General features: G+C 46.7%; 1 protein-coding gene and 1 long non-coding RNA gene across 4 annotated transcripts in view; one reads left to right on the forward strand and one right to left on the reverse strand.

The window, feature by feature from the left end:
• LOC135902982 (uncharacterized) overlaps window positions 1–22,272 on the reverse strand; it is a 113,902-nt gene that overhangs the window by 14,784 nt on the left and 76,846 nt on the right. For both annotated transcript variants that reach the window (XM_065433310.1, XM_065433312.1), the window contains exons 5-9: window positions 20,584–20,785; window positions 17,569–17,672; window positions 15,311–15,513; window positions 9,581–9,749; window positions 7,949–8,221 (exon numbers count right to left, since the gene is read on the reverse strand). In XM_065433310.1, coding sequence (XP_065289382.1) covers window positions 7,949–8,221; window positions 9,581–9,749; window positions 15,311–15,513; window positions 17,569–17,672; window positions 20,584–20,785 — 951 coding nt within the window. The remainder of the gene's footprint in view (window positions 1–7,948; window positions 8,222–9,580; window positions 9,750–15,310; window positions 15,514–17,568; window positions 17,673–20,583; window positions 20,786–22,272) is intronic.
• Window positions 7,466–22,272, forward strand: part of LOC135902983 (uncharacterized) — a 53,367-nt gene continuing 38,560 nt past the window's right edge. For both annotated transcript variants that reach the window (XR_011509083.1, XR_010564675.2), the window contains exons 1-2: window positions 7,466–7,580; window positions 7,915–8,063. This is a non-coding gene — a long non-coding RNA (uncharacterized lncRNA). The remainder of the gene's footprint in view (window positions 7,581–7,914; window positions 8,064–22,272) is intronic.

Consider the following 22,272-nt stretch of genomic DNA (forward strand, 5'->3'; position numbering starts at 1 on the left):
CGTCAGCTACGGGAGGACGTTGTAGAGTTCTCCGCCTAAATGTATACCTTCATAGGTCTGGTTTATCCATAGCTAAACTCTGCTCTTTTTGTCTTGAACCAAGAATGATTTCGATGCATGATCGCTGCTCTGCACATCTTCATTGAAGCGTCCGGAAGGTTACGCTGCTAGAGTACGGACCGTGGGACACTTTATTTTTATCTTTTTCTTAAGCTTATACATAGGCCCTCTCAAAATTGATGTTATCAGTTAGTTGCCTAATACTTCATTTTCAACGTTTGCCTTTATCCCGTTTGGTATTTTGTTGGGTGTACTTTTCAATCAGTTTAGTCTGGTCAGTCCCCCTCGTAAGTACGAGCCATGTTTTGAGGCCACAACAACATAGGTCTAATTACAGAGGCATGCCAGAGCTATTACTGAGGCGTCTTCTGTGTAGCGACACCAGTGACATACATGGTGTTTTTTTTTTTTAGACAATACAGATTTTTTGTTTAATGTAATGAGCGCAATGAGCGTCTTTGCAGACAAGTTCATCGGTGAGGCGGACATACTTTGCCGCCAATAACGTGAGCTTCAGAAGACAAATTAACAAAAATTTCTTAACTTACTTCTTTATTAGTGCCTTATGGGCAGTTGTCTGAATGGCTAATCTGGAGGCAGTGACATTTCCATGCACACTTATCTTTCAAAAATCTTGAAAATCGCACCTAATTCGAGATATTCACCATTAAATTGCGAACCTCAGTCGAGTCAATAGTCGAGCCTGTTGAGCGCGTCCCGCTGCGCGTCAGACGGCAACGCCGCGTAAAGAAGCGTGGGGCGAAGTTTGAACGACGGTATGCCGCGGCAACTCCTGACCCGACACACGAAGCCGCGCACGCTTACCAAGCAAAGCGTGCCGCACCAGTCGTCACAGGGCGTTTCGGTCTGATATGGTAGCGGGGCCGCCCTTACTGAGCTCCCGCAGCGCTCGGTTTCGATGCCTAGCTTTACTGTTGATATCCGATGATAAATATCTCGAATGAGGTACGACTTTCGAGATTTTTTTAGGAAATGAAGGGACATTAAAATGTGGCTGCTTTCAATTTCGCCATTTAAACAAGTGCGCCTAATTAAAACACTAATAAAAAGTTTATTATTACATTTTCGTTAATTAGTCTTCTGCATCTCACCCGCCGTGGTTGCTCAGTGGCTATGGTGTTGGACTGCTGAGCACGAGGTCGCGGGATCGAATCCCGGCCACGGCGGCCGCATTTCGATGGGGGCGAAATGCGAAAACACCCGTGTACTTAGATTTAGGTGCACGTTAAAGAACCCCAGGTGGTCGAAATTTCCGGAGTCCTCCACTACGGCGTGCCTCATAATCAGAAAGTGGTTTTGGCACGTAAAACCCCGTAATTAAAATTAATTAGTCTTCTGCATCTCACGTTATCAGCGGCAAAGTATGTCCGCTTCGCATACTCTTGAGCAAAATTAAACCCGTTTGCCACACAACGATAAACGTCATCTGTCTTGTCAGCATTTCCTTTCTTTAACGCGGCGAACCCGGTACTTTCCAGTAACGAACGGCATGCGTGTTATCATCATGACATAGCATTCCCGACAGGAAAGTAGCGGGCGCGGCGTTTTCAAGAAAGGAAACGCAAATAAGGCAGATGACGATTATCGCTGTGTGCAGAGATACACCCCAAAGGGTGTAACTTTGCCTAAGACTGTAAAAATTCATCTGCAAAAAACGCCACGTTCACTGCGCTTACAGGCTTTTTTTTTTAAATCTTTATTTTCGAAAGAAAAATATACTGTATACATACGGACAGTGAAATTAAAGGCAGCTGGCAAAGCATGCGCTCCCATCACTTGAGCACTGGACACAGCTTGAAGACGCAAGTTAAAAGCGGTTTCCATAATTCCGCAAACCTCGCAGTCCCACAGAACGAGTACTCAAAAGATAAAAGTGCAGGGGTCCTATAGCGTATAACTATTCCAATACGTTTTTATTCAATTCTCCTGACGTTAAATGTGCATAACCACCGATGCAAGCATCGGGCGGTCACCCACAGGGTTGTCTCAACAGACCAATCAAACACTCTCCTCGTTCGAGGTCACTTTTATTTGCTTGAAAAACGAATAACATTGCCTATACACTGAGCGGCTTGTCTTATCTAATTGACTCACAAGAGGGGAGGAACACGCTCAGGCGGAGAGGGATACGATGGGGCTGAGCCACTGCACTGAAAATCGATATAACCGGATGAAGGGGGTGGTGCTGGCGTCTGTGATTGGCCCGCTTTCCCTTACTTAGCTTACGGTGGCTCGTCGACAATTGCGGCGGCATGTAACGGAAGCTTAAGAATGACACTAAAATGGATCCTCAGCAAAGAAGAGTTGGCAGAGTGAGGTCGTAAACGTACCGAAACGGCTCGAAAACGTTACGTAGCCACGCAAAAAGTTTTATTACACGCAAATAAACCCATGTTCTCCGGCAGGTGCGATTAGCCAGTGCGTGAGCGATCGGCGGCAGCCATCTTTTATTCCTTTCGGAACGGGGCATTCTGCGGCTATTCAGAAAAAAATTCAGTTTTGTACTGCATATTAATGCATCTTTAATGCGTACACGTCACTCTGACGCGGTGAGTTTTTGCGGTTTTGCGACGTCGCGGGACAGGCAGGTGAAGTGCGTGCAGCCCGAAAACTTTTGACCAATAGCTGAGGGCTAATGGCGAAAAGGCGCCGAATCGGAAATAACTATTTTTCTTTTGTTCGGTCAAATCATGCATAATCAGCGTGTAGTCGTCATATCAGACGGGGAGCTATCGCGGTTTTCGTGACGTCGCGTGACAGACAGGTGAAGTGGGGGTGGTCCAAAAAAGTTTTTCGCCAGTCGCTGAGGGCTGATTGCAGAATTGGAATGGAAAAGCTTGGAATAGTTTTACTTTATAGCGCCCCAGAGTGCACCACCACTGCATCCCGCGGATACCATGCAGTGCGACGCCAAGAAATAGCACTTCGCTTGCCTGCTTCGTCGGTGTGTTTTTGAGACCGAGCCAATGGCTGCGTTGACCTCAGACGGAACTCTGAAAACTGAACAACGCGGGACTTTTTCATAGAGGCTTCTCATTTGAATGACGTGAAGTAAGCACGCAAACAGAACGGTCACTATCGCTATTCCTGCCAGGAGTGTGTACAACAGGTGAACAGATCGCAAAAATGGCCGGCAAGTACACTGACATGCTGACATTCGTACTGTTTTGAAGGCGTCAGGTATACCAGCCAGGACAATATTAAACAAGTGTTGCAGAACACTTTGTTGCAGCACACCCCGCGAAACTGCCAATTGTCTCATATGTAGTAGACAGCTTTAGAATAGGGGCCCCAATAGTTTGGGGCCCCAAAGAGTTTTGCAGGTGCTAGCGTTGGCAGGAGTGAAGAGTTTTAGAATAGGGCTTTGCGTTTGCGGATAGCGTCTTGCGCTGACAGCGCCACTACGGCGTCAAAGAAAAGCTATTAGAAATAATTAAATAAAATATACCATTTTATGATAGGAATAGTAATTTTGACTTGCGTGTATTCGCGTTTAATTACAATTTATAGGTTATTCTGTAAGCAGCAAACAATTAGTTGCGCTTAGTTCTGAGCAAACCGACTTTACGTGCCTTCCCCATAGGCGTTCTGTGCCTTCACCAGCCAAGCTTAGCCGTGTTAGGCCTACGAGCCGTAAAATCCACAATCGAATTCGGAATCAGCGGCGTCTAATGAATCAATCTTCATAACACACGCTAGTTGAGAGAAAGCGATAACCGCAGTCACTTCTCCTAGCATGCGAACTTCACGCGTTACCACGAATCGAACACAGTTTGGTGCGAGGTTATAGCCGTCGCTTCGATGGGTGCCGCCATGTTTGCTGACGCAAAGCTTTTGGGGCCGCTATTTGGGCTCCCGCTAAATCGGCGAAATAGCGTTCCCAAAGCAAAACCCAAACGCAGTTTGCGTCTCGCGCATGCGCAGTGGCTTCGACGCTCTTTCTTTGAGGCCCCAAAACGTTTGGGGCCCCTATTCTAAAACACTCTAGTGTTAGGGCTCACCTCGGGACACACAGACGCGCCTGTGTGTGCGTTTGTGCCAGTGCGGAACCAAGAAGGTTACATTAAACTTCTGGACTGGCAATCCCTGCCGCCACTTACGGGAGCGAGTGAAGCCACTGCGGCCATATTGGAAGATGCGAGAGAAGCCGGGTCCAGCATAGGCAACCACGGAATACGCGCAGCGCTCGCTCGTGTTTGCGGTTCCACGATTAAAAATGGATAAGAAACCTCTTTAAGATCTATATCAGTCCACACTTTTGTGCCGTTATTGCCAGAAATTCGTCCATTCTTTTCCGAAGGCTTCGAGAAAGCCTACCGGCAGGACACTTGGCTAATGATACTTTCTCGCTTGGTCATCTTACGAGCGGTCTCTTCATAGAGACTATAGGCTCGTGTGATGTGACTCCGTAATCAATATTCACACCTGTTTAACCTTTCGTGGAATTGGAAGACTTTCCGCCCCCTTAATAATGCAAAGATTGAGTACACTTTCAGGTGATACTGCCCACCACTATACGGCGCGACCGTCTTCCTTTATTGGCTTGTATTTTTCGTTAGCGATATTTTGTGGCTGTGGATATGTAAAGAAACTGCGTCTCATTTTTTTTTCTGATGGTTTCAGACAGTTCCAAAAAGACCCTCACGCCACCTATAGATCTTATTTCTTTCGCGATACTACATGAATTGCTTTGTTATTCTATATGATACAAAACATTGCCGCGTTAGTCTAATAAAGAAAGGCACCTCAAACTATGCAAGTCTATATTCAAAATAACTTTAACTATTCAGACAACGGAAACATATTAGTATTGAATGGTACACAGGCATAAGAACAGCAGAAAACACTTCCAAGAGACATCTGAACTTTTCAAAATGCATAATAATTCACTACAAACTCAGTTTAGAATTGACGTTCTGTGTGCGGCAAACAATCAGCTAAGCAACGTTCCAGCAGCGCACAGTCAGTAAACACGACTAGCACAATCCGCGTTCGGCTATGACGGCTACAGTGGTTCAGACTGTTTTGCCTCCAGGAAGATGACGTCGACAGGCTTCACTTCTGGAGCGCCGCCTCCCGTTTAGAAGTTTACGTGTATAACCTCCGTGCGCGGAACATCCTCTTCTTGGCACTGCGTGAGGGAGAGCGAGCGACTCGACGCCGCATCTGCGCCAGCTTGTCTGTGAAAGCACTTCGTGCTCGGACACGCCGAGAGCGCCTCCTGGCGAGAGCGTTGGCTCCGACGAGTAGGGCGCGCATGTAAAGCTTCACGCCTCGCTGGCGGGACGGCCTTTCTTACACGAGCAGCTCGTTGTAACGATGGTTACGTCGCCTCGTTTCTGCCCGGGTTCTTCCCGCTGGTTGACCTGGTCTTGCTTCAGGCCGACACGAGAGCCCATTGAAACAACCGCCATCGCTAATTTGAGTTGCACCGACTGATCATTGAGGAACGTGTCCAGTAAGAGAAGAAAATTATCTATAATTACCATGTCTTGTAGACTAACGGTACTTCTAAATTGCGCAATCAGCAATCATATGCCTTCAGAAACGTGAATACCACTTTCAGGAAGCCCAAGACAGGCTAATGCATATATGTGTGGAACACTATCCATAAATGAGCTGTTTGTGGAAACTATTCATACACGTTTCAAGGGCCTTGCAAGTGTTCCAGCCAATATGTTAGCCTCTTACATTCAAGTTTCTCCATAAACATTGAAGCTCAAGAGATCAGGGAAACAGGTCTTTGTATGAGATGAGATTGGTCATTTGTTTCAAAGCACTACTACTAGTAACCCAGGACAGCTACCATAGTGCGAGTACCCAGTGCGGGCCGTGGCAGGTCACGCGTAGTGCGCCACGCTATAAAACTTTATATCGCAAGAGGGTTGCTTACAGTGCATGACACCATACGATTGAAATAAACGTCGACACCTTAGAGGGACACTACAGGCAAATATTAAGTCAAGCTAAAGTGATAGATTATTGCTCGAGAAGCTCTAAGGCGCCCATATTATCGCGAACAGAGCCTTAGTAATCGAGAAATCGAGGTAAATGCAGGACACGATTAGAGACTCACCCGGGACATTCACATACTTACCCGATAACAAAGGCACACACTCCTCAGGTAAATTCTTTCACTAGTACTCAACCAGTCGTTATAAAAAAAAACATCATCGTATTGCATTATAAGACGAAAGAAAATGCTGCTTGCCCAGTTCTATTTAATTTTTTAAGAGTACTCATTGACATTACCCTTGAGAACGACGCGAGTGGTCAAAAGGTCTCGTCTTAGTTTCACTCTGCACCGCCAGCCCTTGCGAGTTTCAGTAATTTCGTTATTGCGTAGTGCTGCGCTGGTTTTGCTAGGTCTCACTAGCTTTGCTGGTTCGTGAAACTCGCACAAACTGCAAGTAGCAGGGAATCGCATGTCCATGTGATGTCGCAGGATGCCCGAATGGTTCACGCCACTTGACCAAAAGCAGCTGTAGCCGCTGTAGCTCTGTCTTGGCTCAGTTTATCTATGAACGCGCGTTTGCGTTTGCGACAACCGTACCGTAGTCTGCCGGGCGCCATTTTGCTCATCGACGGCAGCAAAGGGTGGTAATGGCGTATACAACGTCACCAGTCCCCGGTTGGGTGGCGGGGGATTTGAATTGCGATAAAGATATTCGGACCCTTCACATGAAGTTTTCTCATAAACTAAGCCTTTTCTTTGCACGAAACAAGCGCTGCGAGGTTTCTGGAATGGTATTTAAACAGTCCACGTCGACTTAGTATTTGCATTTAGTGTCCCTTTAACTGCGGAGCTTTTTTGGTCGCAGCCTATGCATTAAAGGGACACTAAAGGCAAATATTAAATAAATGTTTATTGTTACAATACCATTCCAGAAACATTCGCAGTGCTTGTTTTGTGCCAAGAAAAGACTTAGTTTATGAGAAAATTGCATTTGAAGGGTCCGAGTACTTTTATCGCAAATTCAAATCGTCCGCCACCCAGCCGGGGAGCTGTTACGTAGTATACGCCAGCACCGCATTTTCGCTGCCGTCGATGAGTATATAAAACGGTGCCAGAAAGCCGGCGTTACGGTATCTTTTCTTTTTTTCGCAAAACGCAAAAGCGCGGCCAGAAACCAAGCCAAGGCATTGGAAAGCGGGAGGGAAAACGCTTGCCGAATCGTAAACACGGTCTTCGACACTCGTCGCGATAAACCTCGTTGACGACCCTGACGACGACACATTGGCTCGCGATTTTGGGCTCGATTTCAGCTGTTTAAACTGCGAAGAGCGTGGCATGCTGCTGAGGTCTGGCGCTGCTGGCGTGGCATTCTCGGCTACTTGCAGTTTGTGCGAATTTCGCTTGCTAGCAAAACCAGCGCAGCACTACGTGATAACGAAACCACTGAAACGCAAATGCGTGGACGGAAAGGAAACCATTCGACCCCCCGCGCCGTTGTCAAAGGCAGCGTCAAAAAGCTCTCTTTTTCTAAGAATAGAAGTAGGTAAGTAGCATTTTCTTCCGTCTTAGAATACAATGCAGTGTTATTTTTATTATGAGTGGTTAAGTACAAGTGACAGAATTATAACGAGGGTTTTCTACGTCATCGGGCTAGTACTTGAATGGTCGGGGGAGTCTCAAATCGTGTCCTGCATTTATCTGAATTTATCGCTTACTAAATCTCTGCTCGCCATGATATTGACATCTTCGACGTTCGTTAGCTTTAATATATCAATTCAGCAATATTGGCTTAATATTTGCCTTTAGTGTCCCATTGAGCTGTTGCCTGCAAAGTGACTATTACGCCCACGACGAATGAGAATCTTTCCGACCATCAGCTGCCGACCTAAAGTGCGGACGGAAAGCGCGCACCTTCATCTGCACCATGGGTCCTGGATAGCCCAGAACGTTGGAGGAGAAATTGCCGTCGATGAAGGCGGCAACAATACCGCAGGCCTCGGTCAACCCGTAGCCCGGCCGCAGCCAGGTGAGCGTGAAGGCGCGCTGCACAGCGTCACGCGTACTTGCCGGAAGGCAGTAGCCCACCGAGGCCACCTTTCGCAGCGACGGCACAGCAGTGCCATTGCGATGGGCGCAATTAGCCAGTTGGTGCAGCAGCTGCGGCGTCCCAATGACGATGGACACCTGCAGTGTACGAGAGACCAAACGCTGCGGCATATTACGAGAACGCGACATGCATGGGATTCACACGACAGGCCGGGTATCGCCCATTGCGGCGTCCTCGTGTGTGGCGTGATTCGGCACCACCGAGCCACGTCATGCTCGCCCGTGGAATTGGGGTCCGTCGTGTGAACCTAGCTTTACTTACAAAGGCGAGCTCCGCATTCCGTAAGTGCAATTTTTGTGGGGCGACATTTATAGCAGCGGCAGATGTCATAAAATGTGTGATAGACACATTCTTTAACTCCACTGTAATGAGTCCCTTAAGCAACAATATAGCTCATGTGGTTGTTTCGATATCGAAAGCGATCAGTGCTCAAGGCATGCAACTCATGAGACTAAATGGCACCAGTGACAAAATAACCGTCCCCAAATTTGCGGCGTTAAGTATTGGCCCGTTCGTCTCGCCTCGTTCTCGCAAAGCCGAGCCTCCAGAGCACAGGCACAACCGTGTTGATTCCTATTTTCGTTTTATAGAGCGCTGCCGAAAGCCATCGCGGTATGAAGCCTCGATTTATTCAGCGCGCAGAAAATAAAGGGGTACCCGAAAAACAATCGGGAACTTTTCTCCCGCATGGTCGATTTAAAGTGTTTCATACGCGACGGTAACTGTAGGCGAGCGTGCTCGCGGCAGCAGTGCGCCAAACACCGTATAGCTCTGCAAGAGAAGCCCGGGCTCGTTGGTACATAACGAAATAAGTCACTCAAGCGTGCACGTTTTCCCAAATTTTGGAAGTGGTACTTTTTGTCGCAATAACGCAACAGCCGCGCAGGCTTTGATGTTCTATGCCCATATTGACACATAAAAAGAAATGCGCTAAAACTGCACATGACAGCGGGTGCTAGCCTACCCTTATGAACTTAAGCGCGGCCAGCAGCCAATGACGAAGAATTCACAGGAGCGAAAAGCTTTGTCAATTCTGGTCCCGGAAAGATGTTCCGGGGCCACATCCCTCTCGTTTACACATGTAAATCTTATACTGCTATCGACGTAATTCTTAGGCGTCAAATCACATTATTCAGAGCAAATTACCATTATATTTAAGAGGAGGGGGTGGACAAAGACAGGTGAGGGTGAAGGCGCACTGCACAGCGTCACCTGCACTTGCCGGAAGGCAGTAGCCCACCGAGGCCATCTTTCGCAGCAACGGTACAGCAGTGCCGTCGCTGTTGGTTATTTGTAATAGTGCGGAAATGGGCAATTTTACAATAGCTACCAAATTTAGAGTGCGGGCTCCGCACCCTAAACAGGGCGGTAATCGGGCAAATCCGCGCTGCGTAAATGTTTTCGGTCGGCTGTACAGAAAGAAACAACGGCCGGACCTTGTGTTGGTTGAAGGCGGAGATGAGCCAGTCCATCGACTGCTCGGGCTGTCCTATCACGGTGGTGGCTCCGAGGCACAGGTACGTGAGGGCGGTGCGAGAAGAGCTGATCAAAGACAGGTGCCCTGGGATGAAGGACACGTCTTTGTCGTCCAGGCATTCCGTCGCCCTGCGTGTGCGGACGGCATTACTCTCGCGCATGCGATTAGAGCAAGTACCCGGCAGCCAGCCTTTTCGGCGCAGCCGTATGCGGCACCATCTCTACGAGTAGAGACCCGTGGCGCAGCCCATGCTGAGCCTGCAGGTTTCGTGACGGGCCAGTGGTGGCCCGTCACTGGTGGCAAGGATGCAATATGAACAAGGCTGAGCGTCAATGCGGTTGTCCTTTCGTTCTATCCCTCAGTTACCGCAGTACCCAGCAAAAGATGGCTGCCCCCTAAGAACGCCGGAAATTCGGGGCTCTTATTTACAGAACCCTCCTATAGGACAGAATTATTCGCAAGAGAACATTCCAGCCAATCGTGGCGCTGGACATATTAGCGGAGGCGACCGGTAAACATGAAAGAGAGCTTATGAAAGGAAAGCTTTGTGAATTCGGCCCTGGTCTATACCATCGTCATCCTTTCTTCCACCTTTATTTTCCTTTTTTTATTACCTTTAAATTCCACTAAAACACACAGTAAGCTCTTACTGCAAGAATTCGTTTTAATGAGAAAAGACATTGTTTAGCTAGGCCAAATATGCCTAATAAAACCTCGTTTTTCTGAAGACATCCTTCTTTGTGATTTTATGAGCCGAATTTGTCGCGTATAACATATGATACACCATGAAGTTAGAGGTATATCTCAAATTGTGAGCATGAATAAAGACGTTTCAATTGTAGAGAACTTACAAAAAATATTAAAACCACTGAAGAAACTTGAAACATTACTTTAAAATATGGAGTGCATTTCTGCATCTCCAGCCAGTACAAGTGTATCTAAAATTTGATAGCATTGATTGACTAATTTATAGTTTGAAGATCTAGGCCAGATGATTTATAGACCTTGGTTTCACATCACTTTTTAATTGCCTAATTAAAGAAAGAAGAAGAAAAGCCTTCTTTCTCCAAGACTCGTAATGTGTCGTTATTATTATTAACACTTAAAACATGGCAGGTTACACGCTAACTTCATCGTAAACACCATTTTACTTTTCTGAACAGTTCATCTCCAATAATTATGCTAATAAAGAGTATAGCCCCAGCGAGCGGCCGCTTTCTGAGCAGACGATGTTGGAGTGCCGGCCGATACGATCTTCACACCACAAGGCGACGAAGGCGCTACTGAGATTCATCCGGTCAAGCGATCGACCTAGTTAAACGACTCTGACACTCCCACGTTATATTATGTGTGTGCGTACGTGTATGTGTTCTCTCTCTATATATATGACTTTCTTTTCATGCGTAGCATTGTTTGGCTAGGCGGCCGGGGTCATTTCGTGCTTCGATCGTTCAGTTCGTATTTCCGTTTCGTGTCCCAGGAGCCACGGAGTCATCTAGGCTTGAGCAGGTTCTGTACGCCTACCGCCACATACTTGTGGGCGCACGAACCACCGACGCGATATTTTGTCAGCCAGCATGGGTGTGATATGTATTACCATCGGTGTACATATATTTACCCAAACTTAGTGCTTCTGACTTCAAACGGCTTTGTAACTTTGGAAGCTCACCATTTTAAATAGGTACTGCTTTATTAATAATTAAATAAACACCGTTAAAATTTACCGACGACAGGATTCGAACACACGACGTCTAGTAACAGAAGCCCGAAATTGAAACCATTACGCCACGGACGCATGCATTGACAGACGGCATAGAACACCCTTACTAATTTCTAGCGGGCAAGCGAGCGCGTTGAGACGCTTGGCGCGTTTTGGTTTGCCTTACCGAGGCGCAGTTAGAACGCAGGCGAGAGCATGGGCGAGGAACGCGCGGAAAACGCAAGCAATCAGAGAATTGCGTCTGCAGCAACAGGCAGAAGCTTCTGAAGAGCACGCGATGGAATGCCGGCGAGCGTGTCGGCAGGCAAATTACGCGAGAAAAAAAAAGCATTACAACAACATTTCTTTCATTTACCAAACGCAAGATTGGTGGTAAGAACGATTTTACTGAGGGGATCGTCAGAGTGTACGTAGTATTCTTTGTAGTTGCTTATCCTCGGTTTCAAAGGTAGAGCATAGGCTTCCTAAGTAATGTGTACAAAGAATGCTACGCACTATATAACAATTCGACCCGTCGTGGTTGCTACGTGGCTGTGGTGCTGTGCTGCTAAGCACGACTTCGCGGGATCGAATCCCGGCCACGGTGGCCGCATTTCAATGGGGGCGAAATGCGAAAACACCCGTGCACTTAGGTTTAGGTGCACGTTAAAGAACCCCAGGTGGTCCCAATTTCCGGAGTCCTCCACTACGGCGTGCCTCATAATCAGATCGTGGTTTTGGCACGTAAAATGCCATAATTTATTTTATATGACAAGTCCGCAGTGTAGAGTTTCTGCCCTAATTTAAAAAAAATCTTCCTGTCTTCCCTTAACCCTTCCCCAATGCAGGGTTACATACTGGGTGCAACTGTTGACTGTTGGGACAGTTGGTGCATCATGTTGTGTCGTTGAGCGGAATAAGGGCGGGAAGGAACCATGTGGACAGGACAAACGCTCACTTACAACTAGAGTTTAAGGAATATTCTGTAAGAAAGCGGAGTGGGTGCACTTGCGCAGTCACAAGATAGATACAAGGCGTATGCATGTATATATGTACGCACGTACGCATGTAAAACCTAACAACTGCTAAGATAACTTATTTTCTTATTCGTCAGCGTTACTGACGGGACATTAACGCACGTGGTCGATTGTGCGCAAATCTGGCAAGCCTCAATAATTTCCCTCACCAATCTGTCGCAGTCGTTGCATTGTCAAAGACCAGGGTGCAACCGCAATATTTACCGCGCGCAGCCAGGTGCATACTATCCGCTACAACTTTCAAAGACGACGAGTGCTCTCCGAGTCGGTCGTTTATACATCGACCAGTTTGGCCAATGTAAGCTTCACCGCAGCTTAAACAACCTCAGTGGCGCAAGTCACAAAGGGCTTTGCGTGTCTCCTTCCACATGCAAGTTTTGCGCTTTTCGTTTTGCTCTGGTCGCGTATACTATATAGCATACTGCATACATAGTATACTGGATGTTTGTCTTCCTGTTTTTCTCCCCGCCTCTAGATCTCTCCCTCTCACTGTCTCTCTCTCTCTCTCGTGTGGTAAGGGTGACGGAAAAACGAGGTCGATTTACCCGTTTTCTAGTCCGCAACAGCTGTTCGCAGTACGCCATTTAGGGTGTAACTTTGTCACACAGCAATAATCATTTTCAATCTTCGTACGTTTCCTGTCTATATCACGGCGCGACCGGTGTTTTCGTAGGTTTGCCGCACAATTATCTCCAGCCGTCATGCGCGTGTTTCCTGTCTTCAACAAGGTATGCCCGGTTTACATGCCTGTCGCGAACGCTGTGGGACACTGAGAGGTGCACGGCATTCCGGACAGGAAAGTGTCGCGCGGGCCGTGCTAAAGAAAGCTAGCGTGCACAAGACAACAAGAGAGTCATTATATTGCAACAAAAAGCCCTATAAATTACACGACGTGACATCTGTGCGCAGCTCTTGTAGTATGAACGAGTCGAGAAGGCGCTAGAGCTCGTCACAAAACTCTCCACGTGAAGCTGAAGAACCGCGATGCGGACACTATAGATATATACCGTATGATCTATTTTAATAGAAACAGGTTTTAAAAAATATGACTTAGTCTACGCGATGATGCTTTCTTCGCTATTTGTTCTTTCAGCGCGACGGACACCAGATGGTCGAAAAGCCGTCGCAGTCTGTTCGATAATTGACTAAGATTAGTTAACTAACTTTTAATTATGGGTTTTACCGCCAACGTTGCAATGGTATAGCTTGGAGAATGACGCCGCAAGAGGCCAAAAAGAATTTTCGTGATTTTCAGAACGCCATTTGTCGTTGGGACATTCGTCGATAAAAATTTGCGTTTTTTTCGCTCCGACGCTTAAACTGGGACCACGAAGAGCTCCCTAAGAACTGCTCGCGCGATGCTTCCAGCCTCGTTTGGTTTCTTAACATGAACGGGTTGGCCGCCAGTGCGCGCCTCTTAATCTCTTATCTTGAAAAGATCACTCCTCGGCGACCTACACTCTAAGAAAAGTTTACACCCTTTGGAGTGTATACTTGCCACACAACAATAATCGTCATCTGTCTTGCCCGCATTTCCTTTCTTGAAAACGCTGCGCTCGTTACTTTCCTGTCGGGAATGCTCTCTCATGCTGATAACGCGCATGCCGTCCGTTACATGGGAAGTACCGGGATCTCCGCGTTAAAGAAAGGAAATGCGAACAAGACAGATGACGATTATAGTTGTGTGGCAAATATACACCCCAAAGGGCGCAACTGTTTTTAGAGTGTACCGTCGCCTGCGGTGCAAGCGCGCGACGACGAATTGCAAGCCTCAGCAAGTCGTCGCAGTAAGCTGCTCTCTCTATATATGCATATACGTCGTGAGAGCGTCGAGAAAAACGTGGGCGGTGCTTCTAGCGCTGCAGCTTACGCGCCCAGTTTCCGTATCGAAGCGCAAAAAAAGAAAAAAGGCGAATTTTCGTGGACGAATATGTCAAGAATAATGGCATGTTTAAAACCACGTGAATTGTTTTTGCCTCCTGCAGCTTCCATCTTAAGTAGCGAGTACAGTTCTCTCAAGTAGCGAGAATGTGTTCATGATCTGTCAGCGCAACTATAGACGGACGAAAAAGAAGAGACGATCACATCTGTCCTCCTCCTTTGCAAATTTGGCGTTAAAACCAGAAATTAGAAAAGTTAACCTCTTAAAGCGTGAATTTGCTTCCCTGGAGAAAAAACAGTCGAATTGCAGTTAAAAATACTTGTATGCGAATTAAGAACATGCAAAATTACTCTCACACCATTTGCTACCCCGGCGAGATTTGTAGACTCGTTCAAAAAAAAACCGAAACACGCTTCGTGCACAAAACAATGCTTTTTGCATGCTATCGCACTGAACAAACTCAGACTTGGCAGGTGAACCGTCTCGCATTTAATGGCAATGTGCAAGAAGAGTGGGTAAAGAGATGGCGACTTCAAATTATGCTCCTGAATGGATACAGCCGCACGAATCTCTTGGAGCGTTCACCTTCATTGGAAGAAGCATCATGCACAAGGCCTTCTTTTCTGAGTCAGAGAAGTGGACACGCAGACCCGTTTTTGCTGGATGACCACAAGGGATGTCAAAATCAGTATTTCTCTCGCTTAAGTGTCCCGTCCGGATTTATGAGCTCAGATTCGGTATGTCGCGAAATCGCGGCAACAAGCTAGAAGACATTAACCAATCTTAGTTAATTAGCGAACGGACTGCGACAGATTTTCGAGCATCATGTGTCCGCCGTGCTTAAAGACTGAATAGTCAACAAAACGTGATCGCATCGCTTAAATTATAGTTTTAAAAGATATGTTCCCATTAAAATAGATGACATGATATAACGCTGCGAGGCTGGGCCGGCAGATACCGGTACTCCTGTATGAGCTTACGTCAGAATACTCCAAAGGTGTCATCCTAATAACATTCACCCGTTGTTGCATTCATGCATGCGGAGCATGCACTTGACTAGCGAGACGGCACCTGAATGTGCAGATGCTGGCAACGATGCTGTACTGCGTGAGTACCACGCCCTTGGGGGCTCCTGTGGAGCCTGACGTGTAGCCTATGGCGGCCACAGCTTCTCTGGTGTCGCCAAGAGGCAGGGCTTCCAGATCGGCACACGGAAGGTCGGAGAAGTCCAGGATAGAGACGCAGCCATCTGCCCGGTCCGTCAAGAACACCACCTGTAAAGAGACGGCTCAAAATTTGTGGGTCGGGCCACACCACCTGAGAGCAAAATTTCAATACGACGAAAGCGGAACCCGCTTGGGGCAAACTCCTGTCGTAATTTGCTTGGCTTATATCCCGGATATTTCGCAGGTGGCATTATTTCGAGTGGGCGTCCCAACTTCTGGTCTACGTCACTGGTACTCTTATTATGGGACCTTCGTAGATTACGAAAAGAGGTTTTATTCAGTAAAGATAACAGCAGTCGTAGAAACAGTGCTTAGCCAAAGCGTCGAGAAAAAGAAATACTTCAAAAAACATATAGCGGACTCCATCGCTACCATAATTCCATTCCTCACAAATGGGAAAATTCCTATTAAAGAAGGTTTACAACCAGACGAAACAAACGCACAATGAAGCCATGGAAAGCATAGTTAACTGTTATTTTAATGGGCATGTCGAAACAGTAAGGGAAATGAAAGTGGACGAACTTGATCGATAAAGATGAATATTGAAAGAAAGCTAAGTAACGAAATGGAAAATGACGGGCGTAAGGTTCAGACACACAGGGTGTTTCAGCGTATACTTTCAATTTTCTTTAAAGATTGCCTGTGGCAAATAGCACAATTCTAGTCCCTGGGCTGTCCTACTCGAATAGGCGGACATTACTTCCAAACAAAATTAAAATACATGATAGACTAATTAACAAAAATCCACTAATTAAGTTTTAACTAATTCCATTATGGTACATATTGCAATTAAGAAATTCTAGCGGGTGAGACTACAAGGCATATCCACTTCAAAAGAATTGTGTGGGTGACATCATTTACGAGATACGCACCGTGTTATGATCGACCTGTCAAGTGTGAGAAGCATTCAAACGGGCTTCCCCCATGTCAACATAATTGCCCTGTTCTCCGGAACGGCGTTACCCTTTCCACACGAGCTGACACAAAAGGGGAGACGAAGCAGGACAAAACAAAGGGCAAGAAAGCGCCCCCCCCCCCCGGGCGTTATCCTTTTCACACGAGCTGACACAAAAGGGGAGACGAAGTAGGACAAAACAAAGGGCAAGAAAGCGCCCCCCCCCCCCCGCTCTCCACAAACTGACATAAAAGGGGAGACGAAGAAAGACAAACGAAAGGGCAAGACGGCGCCGCCCCGGTCCACACAAGCTGACACAAAGGATGGACGGCAGAAGCACTACTACTTCCACAGGCTCCGGAAGAAGACGGCGACTACCACAGGACCGCCAGGGTTATTTAAGGCCGTACTGGCCCCCATATTAATAAGAACTGCTCGAGACTCAGATGAGAGTCACATCCATGTAGCAATGGAGTGAATACAATCTTTTATGCTTTTTTTCATCATCAATATGCCCGTCTTCGTCGTCGTTTCCTGATTCCTGCGGTGAAGAGCCACCTCACCCGGTCGAGATTATATCAGCCGTCAAATTTGCGGTAAAAATGCACTGTCGCTCCCCTTCCTTAACAAAACGTTGTTTTATGCATTTCTCAGCAAAGTAAGAAAATAAATATCTCGAAACTGGTGTCATCCTGAGAATTCGTTGCAAGTGGATCTGCCTTGGGAAATCCCCGGCGAGAATTTGTAAATTGCAATATGTGCCACAAGGTAATTAGTTAAAAACTTGATTATATATATTTTTAATTAGGTGATTATGCATTTTCTTTTTTCTGCAAGTAATGGCCGCCTCTACGAGTAGACCAGCTTTTGGACTAGAGTTGTCCTACCTGCCCCAGGCAATTAAAAAAAAATTTTGGGAGAGTTCGCTAAAACACCCGGTAGAAAGGAAAGGCAGCAGCGAGTAGACAGAGTTATGATATTCTATGCAGATAAGACGCAGAAGTGGAACTGGGCAGGTCACGTAATGCATATGTAACCGTTCAACTATTTTAATATACGTAGAATGGATGCCAAGGGAAGGAGAAACAGCCGAGAGCAGCAAATGATTACATCGATTTACAACGACATGTTATTGGTTTATTCCTATCGTGCGCCGTAAATTTCTGCCATCTGTACCTGAGTAAAGGGCTAAAAAAAAAAACAATTACCCTGATCTTGCCGTGTTTGTCGATGTTCCGTACTGTATTGAGGCGTGTGGAATCTGTAAGAACGTATGTTGCGCCACAGTCTTCGATTTGGTGCTGAAGTTCACCTGGGTGAAGAAGTGAAGTATTTTTATATATTTTTTCTGCATACCTACAACGGCATACCTCTCATAGCAGTCCTCGATATTAAAGAGTTTAATCTAGCGATGTCAAACGTGTAAGTTAGAAGGACGAGAGTTTAGCCTTGGTATATAGTCGACGTTAAGAGTTATGGCCTATACTATACAAGGTGTTCCAACCAGCATGTACCAAGATTTTAAAAATAAGCACATGCCACGTAGCTGGACAGGACCAGGGTAATCTTGTATGCCGTCGCTTGAAGATACTCAGATTACCTTTTTTGCATTCCGCATAATTAGATAATTAGTCTTAATTAATAGATAAACTCCTCAAATATGATATTTCGATTAAAAGTGTCAATGAGAAAACTGTAAAGCAACATGAAAAACTCCCGATACAGCTTAGTGTTGCTCAATACGTGCTACATATAAGTGTTTTTCCGGCCCTGAAAGAACCCCGCGAACACACGCAAAATTGCCGCGCGATTGGCCGCTCGAGGCACTATAATGTCCATCCCAACCGCATCTTTCTCGAACTCCTACTGGGTCATCACAATCAACTTTTTTGATGTCACAACAAGTCTCTGCAACAATAAAGTCACGACTAAATTTCACAGGAAACTAACGGATAGACATCAATAGGTGCATTTTGACAGCTGTTATACAAGACACTGCCAATCCAGTATTCTTTATATAGTCCGTCCATTTTATTTAAACGCATCTGCTCAGACAAAGCTAATTTGTTGCTGCGCTGACCTGCGATGTTCTCTACCCGAATAAAGATACCTCGCACAGGTTACTGACGTACTCAAGAAGGCAGGTGAACTCGACCTCATAGACTTACTTTAAAAGTGAAAACCAATCAGCAAGCTCCACGCGTAAAACTTTAATTTTATCCATGCGCACTCAGTAATATAAGCCACATTCTAAGCGATCTTTTTACAATCCTCCAAGCCTTCCAAGCATGTACGCCGGTTGTCGCCCCTGCAATAAACTGCGTTTCAAGGCTTGCTTACATATGACCATCTCACAGACTGTCATTAGTACCGCTTCGAAGTGTTTCCTTAACATCAAAGGATCCTTCAACTGCGACAGTACCAATGTCAATGTTTCAATCCTCCATTGTCATGCGCAATAGATTGGTCAAAGCGAAACACCATTGTGGTTGCTTTTTAACAACCACAAGGCCCGTGCTCTTAGCTTTTCTCAGATGCTGTTTTGGAGAAAGCGAAACCACAATACCGTATTCCGGTTTTCAAAATTCACTATGGCAGAGAAGTTAGTGAATATTTCTTATATTTATTGAATATACCGCTGTCAATTCGGGCATAAACGAGAGCGTGGGAACAGTTACTTTCCTTTCTATGCCGCAACATTGACGATGCGGTGATGTTCATGCTCCCTCCGTCCCCCGTCCCCCCCCCCCTTTTTTTTATTGCGATAGCAATTAAATGGATACTCCAGGAGAATTTTCGCCTTCGTCCTCGCCGTTGCGCGATGTCCCATATAGATTCCTTGGTATGCTAGGTAGGTGCTATATTAGCACGAACGCCAAAAGTTCCATCACCAGGTTTTATGGTCTTGTGTGAATTATTCCTCAAAATTTGACGATTGCAGGGCGCAAACACACACACACACACACACACACACACACACACACACACACACACACACACACACACACACACACACACACACACACACACACACACACACACGCGTGTGTTTATGTGTGTTTATGGTATCTGCAACATGTCAACGTGTATTTATGGCCTGCCGATGGCGGTCCGAGGCTCGAATCCCGCCGTCGGACGTGCTTGTTCTTTTTTTTTTCCTAAATGAGATTGAATCTACTCGGCGAGAATTCGACCAGCGACCGACAGACCGAGCAAGGTGGAACCATAGAATTGTAGGCAAAGAAAGCTTCGCTTTGAAACCTGTTGCAAGTTAGCGCTGTGTGTTGTCCAATGTGCCTTCCCGTGTGTGCGCAGTTGTGCCTGCGCTGCAACAAAACAGAACATATAAAAAAAATTTCTCCGATGCTGAGCAGAATCGAACCAGAGTCATACATATTCAGACGCGTGCCAATGCGTGGACTTCGCGGCGGCGCCGCTAGATGGCGCAGGGGGACGCGCAAGAGAGGAGCCCGGCTGCAGTGAACGCCTGATACGTGACGCGTGTCGGCGGCGGCAACGCGTTGTGTCATTACATTGCTTCGATGCTGATCGCGCTAACGTCGGCAGTCGTCATGAGAAGGCTTCTGCCGGTTTTTTTTTTTGTATACAGCAATAACGTGTCACTCCCTCACTAACTCATGCAGACGCTTAATATAACGAACCTGAACCCTACGTGGACTTCCTTCGTAGTAAATGGGCCTTCCATGTTATGTAAAAAGAGACGGCGACCCGCTAAGAAATATCTTTTGTCTCCTGTTTGCTCGTCCGTGTCTTTACCCACCATAGAACAATGCTTAGTCCCTAATGCCCAAATTTTGCTACTTTTGGGACATAAGATTCAGTCACCAAATGCCTGAGACGCAGTGCTGTTTTACCAATGCAAATTCCGACGGCTGCATCTACATCCTTTGAACGTTCGATAATTAGGTCTGTTATCTAAGCATTACCTGTATACAACAACACCTTTTCGAGAAAATCTAGAAAACCGGTGCGATGTCCGATGATGCACTGGGGCAGGTGTCGCTGATAATTTAACTGAGTTCGCTGATAATTTAACTGAGTTCAGAGATACTGCACAGAGCTCCGGCACGCAGCCACCTTTGCCCACAAAGCGTGTGCCGACCATGTCGCTAAAAGGCTATAGGATCCAAGCGGGGAGCGAGGACCACACATCGCACTGGCGGGGCGGATGCGGTGGGGGTGAAAAATATGTGTACACTCACCATCGGTTCGCTGGGTGTTTGGGAAGACGACCGTGATGCCGCTGAAGATGAGTGCCCATGCGCCTATGAGGGCGTCGACAGTGTTTGGGATCAGTGCCAGCACGCTGTCTCCGATGTGTACACCGTGCCGCCTGAAACCCTCCGCAAACCGACCACACATAGACAGTACGTCGCGGAACGACTGTCGCTTCTTGCCGTCGATCTGCATAAGTACGCCGCTTTTAAAACACGCACGACACGATGCCGTTGAGTTGAGTTGAGTGGTTGTAGGCTACTGGTGGGATTAGCCTTGCAGTTGCTGCCGGCAATTGCTCCACAGTAGCGTCACTTAAAATACACAAATCACATAAATCAGACACAGACCTCACAACTACAAATAGTCACTCCTAAGGTCACCATGTGGAAGCCAAATCCGTGTCATGCAGGTAATTTAAAAGAAGGCGAGAAACCTCCTTCTTACACAACTGGTTCCCGCGCGGGAAAACAATGTCCTGAAGACAACTCTGAGGAATTCCTGTCTTCTTGAGGGACCCGAATAACACACTCCTTTCCGCGTTATATAGAGTGCAGCACATAAGGTAATGTTCTATGTCACCGCACACACCACACGTTGAACATAATGGAGACAACGCCAGGCCAGTCTAATACATCCACGCAGGGGTACGAGCAGTGCCCGTGCGAATGTGGAGCAGTAAGGTGGCTTGTTTTCTTTTGAGACCCTTGGTCACACATGGCTTGTGACGTGAGCTCCACAAAGAACTGAAGTGGCACAACACCGCTTCTCTGAAGAGTCTCTTGTCCTCTTGAGGCACTTTTCTCAATGGATTCCCAGATAGCGCTCTATGGGCGAGGATGTCCGCCATATCGTTGCCTATGTTACCTATGTGCGAGGGCACCCATGGGAAACGTATGGAGAAGCCTACAGGAGAAGCCTACCAGAGTCACGGGGCCCTATATTACAATCGCCATTCGCCGGTGCATACCTTGTATAATGTAGCCACTGCATATAGCAAGCGCTTCAACGCGCACATGCCAAAAATATGCACATGGGGAACAACAGATCCTTTCGCACATCTCTAACCGACCACTTTCCCCTCACTTCCCGTTCTCCTGGGCGAAATGCGTTCCCGCGAGAAATTGATCAGAAATTGATCAGGTGCAAATTTATAATTTGCACCCCAGCTAGCTCGCACGTAAAAAAAGAAAAAAAAAACTAGGGCACCTAAGCACTTCTTATCAGTTGTGAATGCGAAAGCATTGATGTCCAATTGAACGGCGCTGAGCGTTCAGACCCTGGCGCCAACCTTCAGCGCGTTGTTGCTGACTAGCAGGACACACACAATCTTATACCCCACCGTGGGTCTGCTCCCTGCCCCATCACCTTACTAGGACAGAGTAAGTTCTGCATTCTTACAACGGCTGTTACCTATACTTGAAGATGTCCTCACTTGCGGCTGGGTGTAGCATGTTCAAACTGTCTTGTTCGAGTGACAAAAGCAGATGTCCACCACCTAATATGAACTTGTCTAGCCTTACAACTGGAATGCTCTCGTCTCCCTCTAAGAGCCAGGTTTCGCTACGCTTCTACGCCTATATCGCTGTGTACACAGCAGATACCACGAAACATTCCTTGATTTAAAACACAACAACAGCCCTTACAGTGTATCCATATAACACATATAAAACATT

This window comes from Dermacentor albipictus, chromosome 1 (genome assembly GCF_038994185.2).
Source record: "Dermacentor albipictus isolate Rhodes 1998 colony chromosome 1, USDA_Dalb.pri_finalv2, whole genome shotgun sequence".
Lineage (NCBI taxonomy): Eukaryota > Metazoa > Arthropoda > Arachnida > Ixodida > Ixodidae > Dermacentor > Dermacentor albipictus.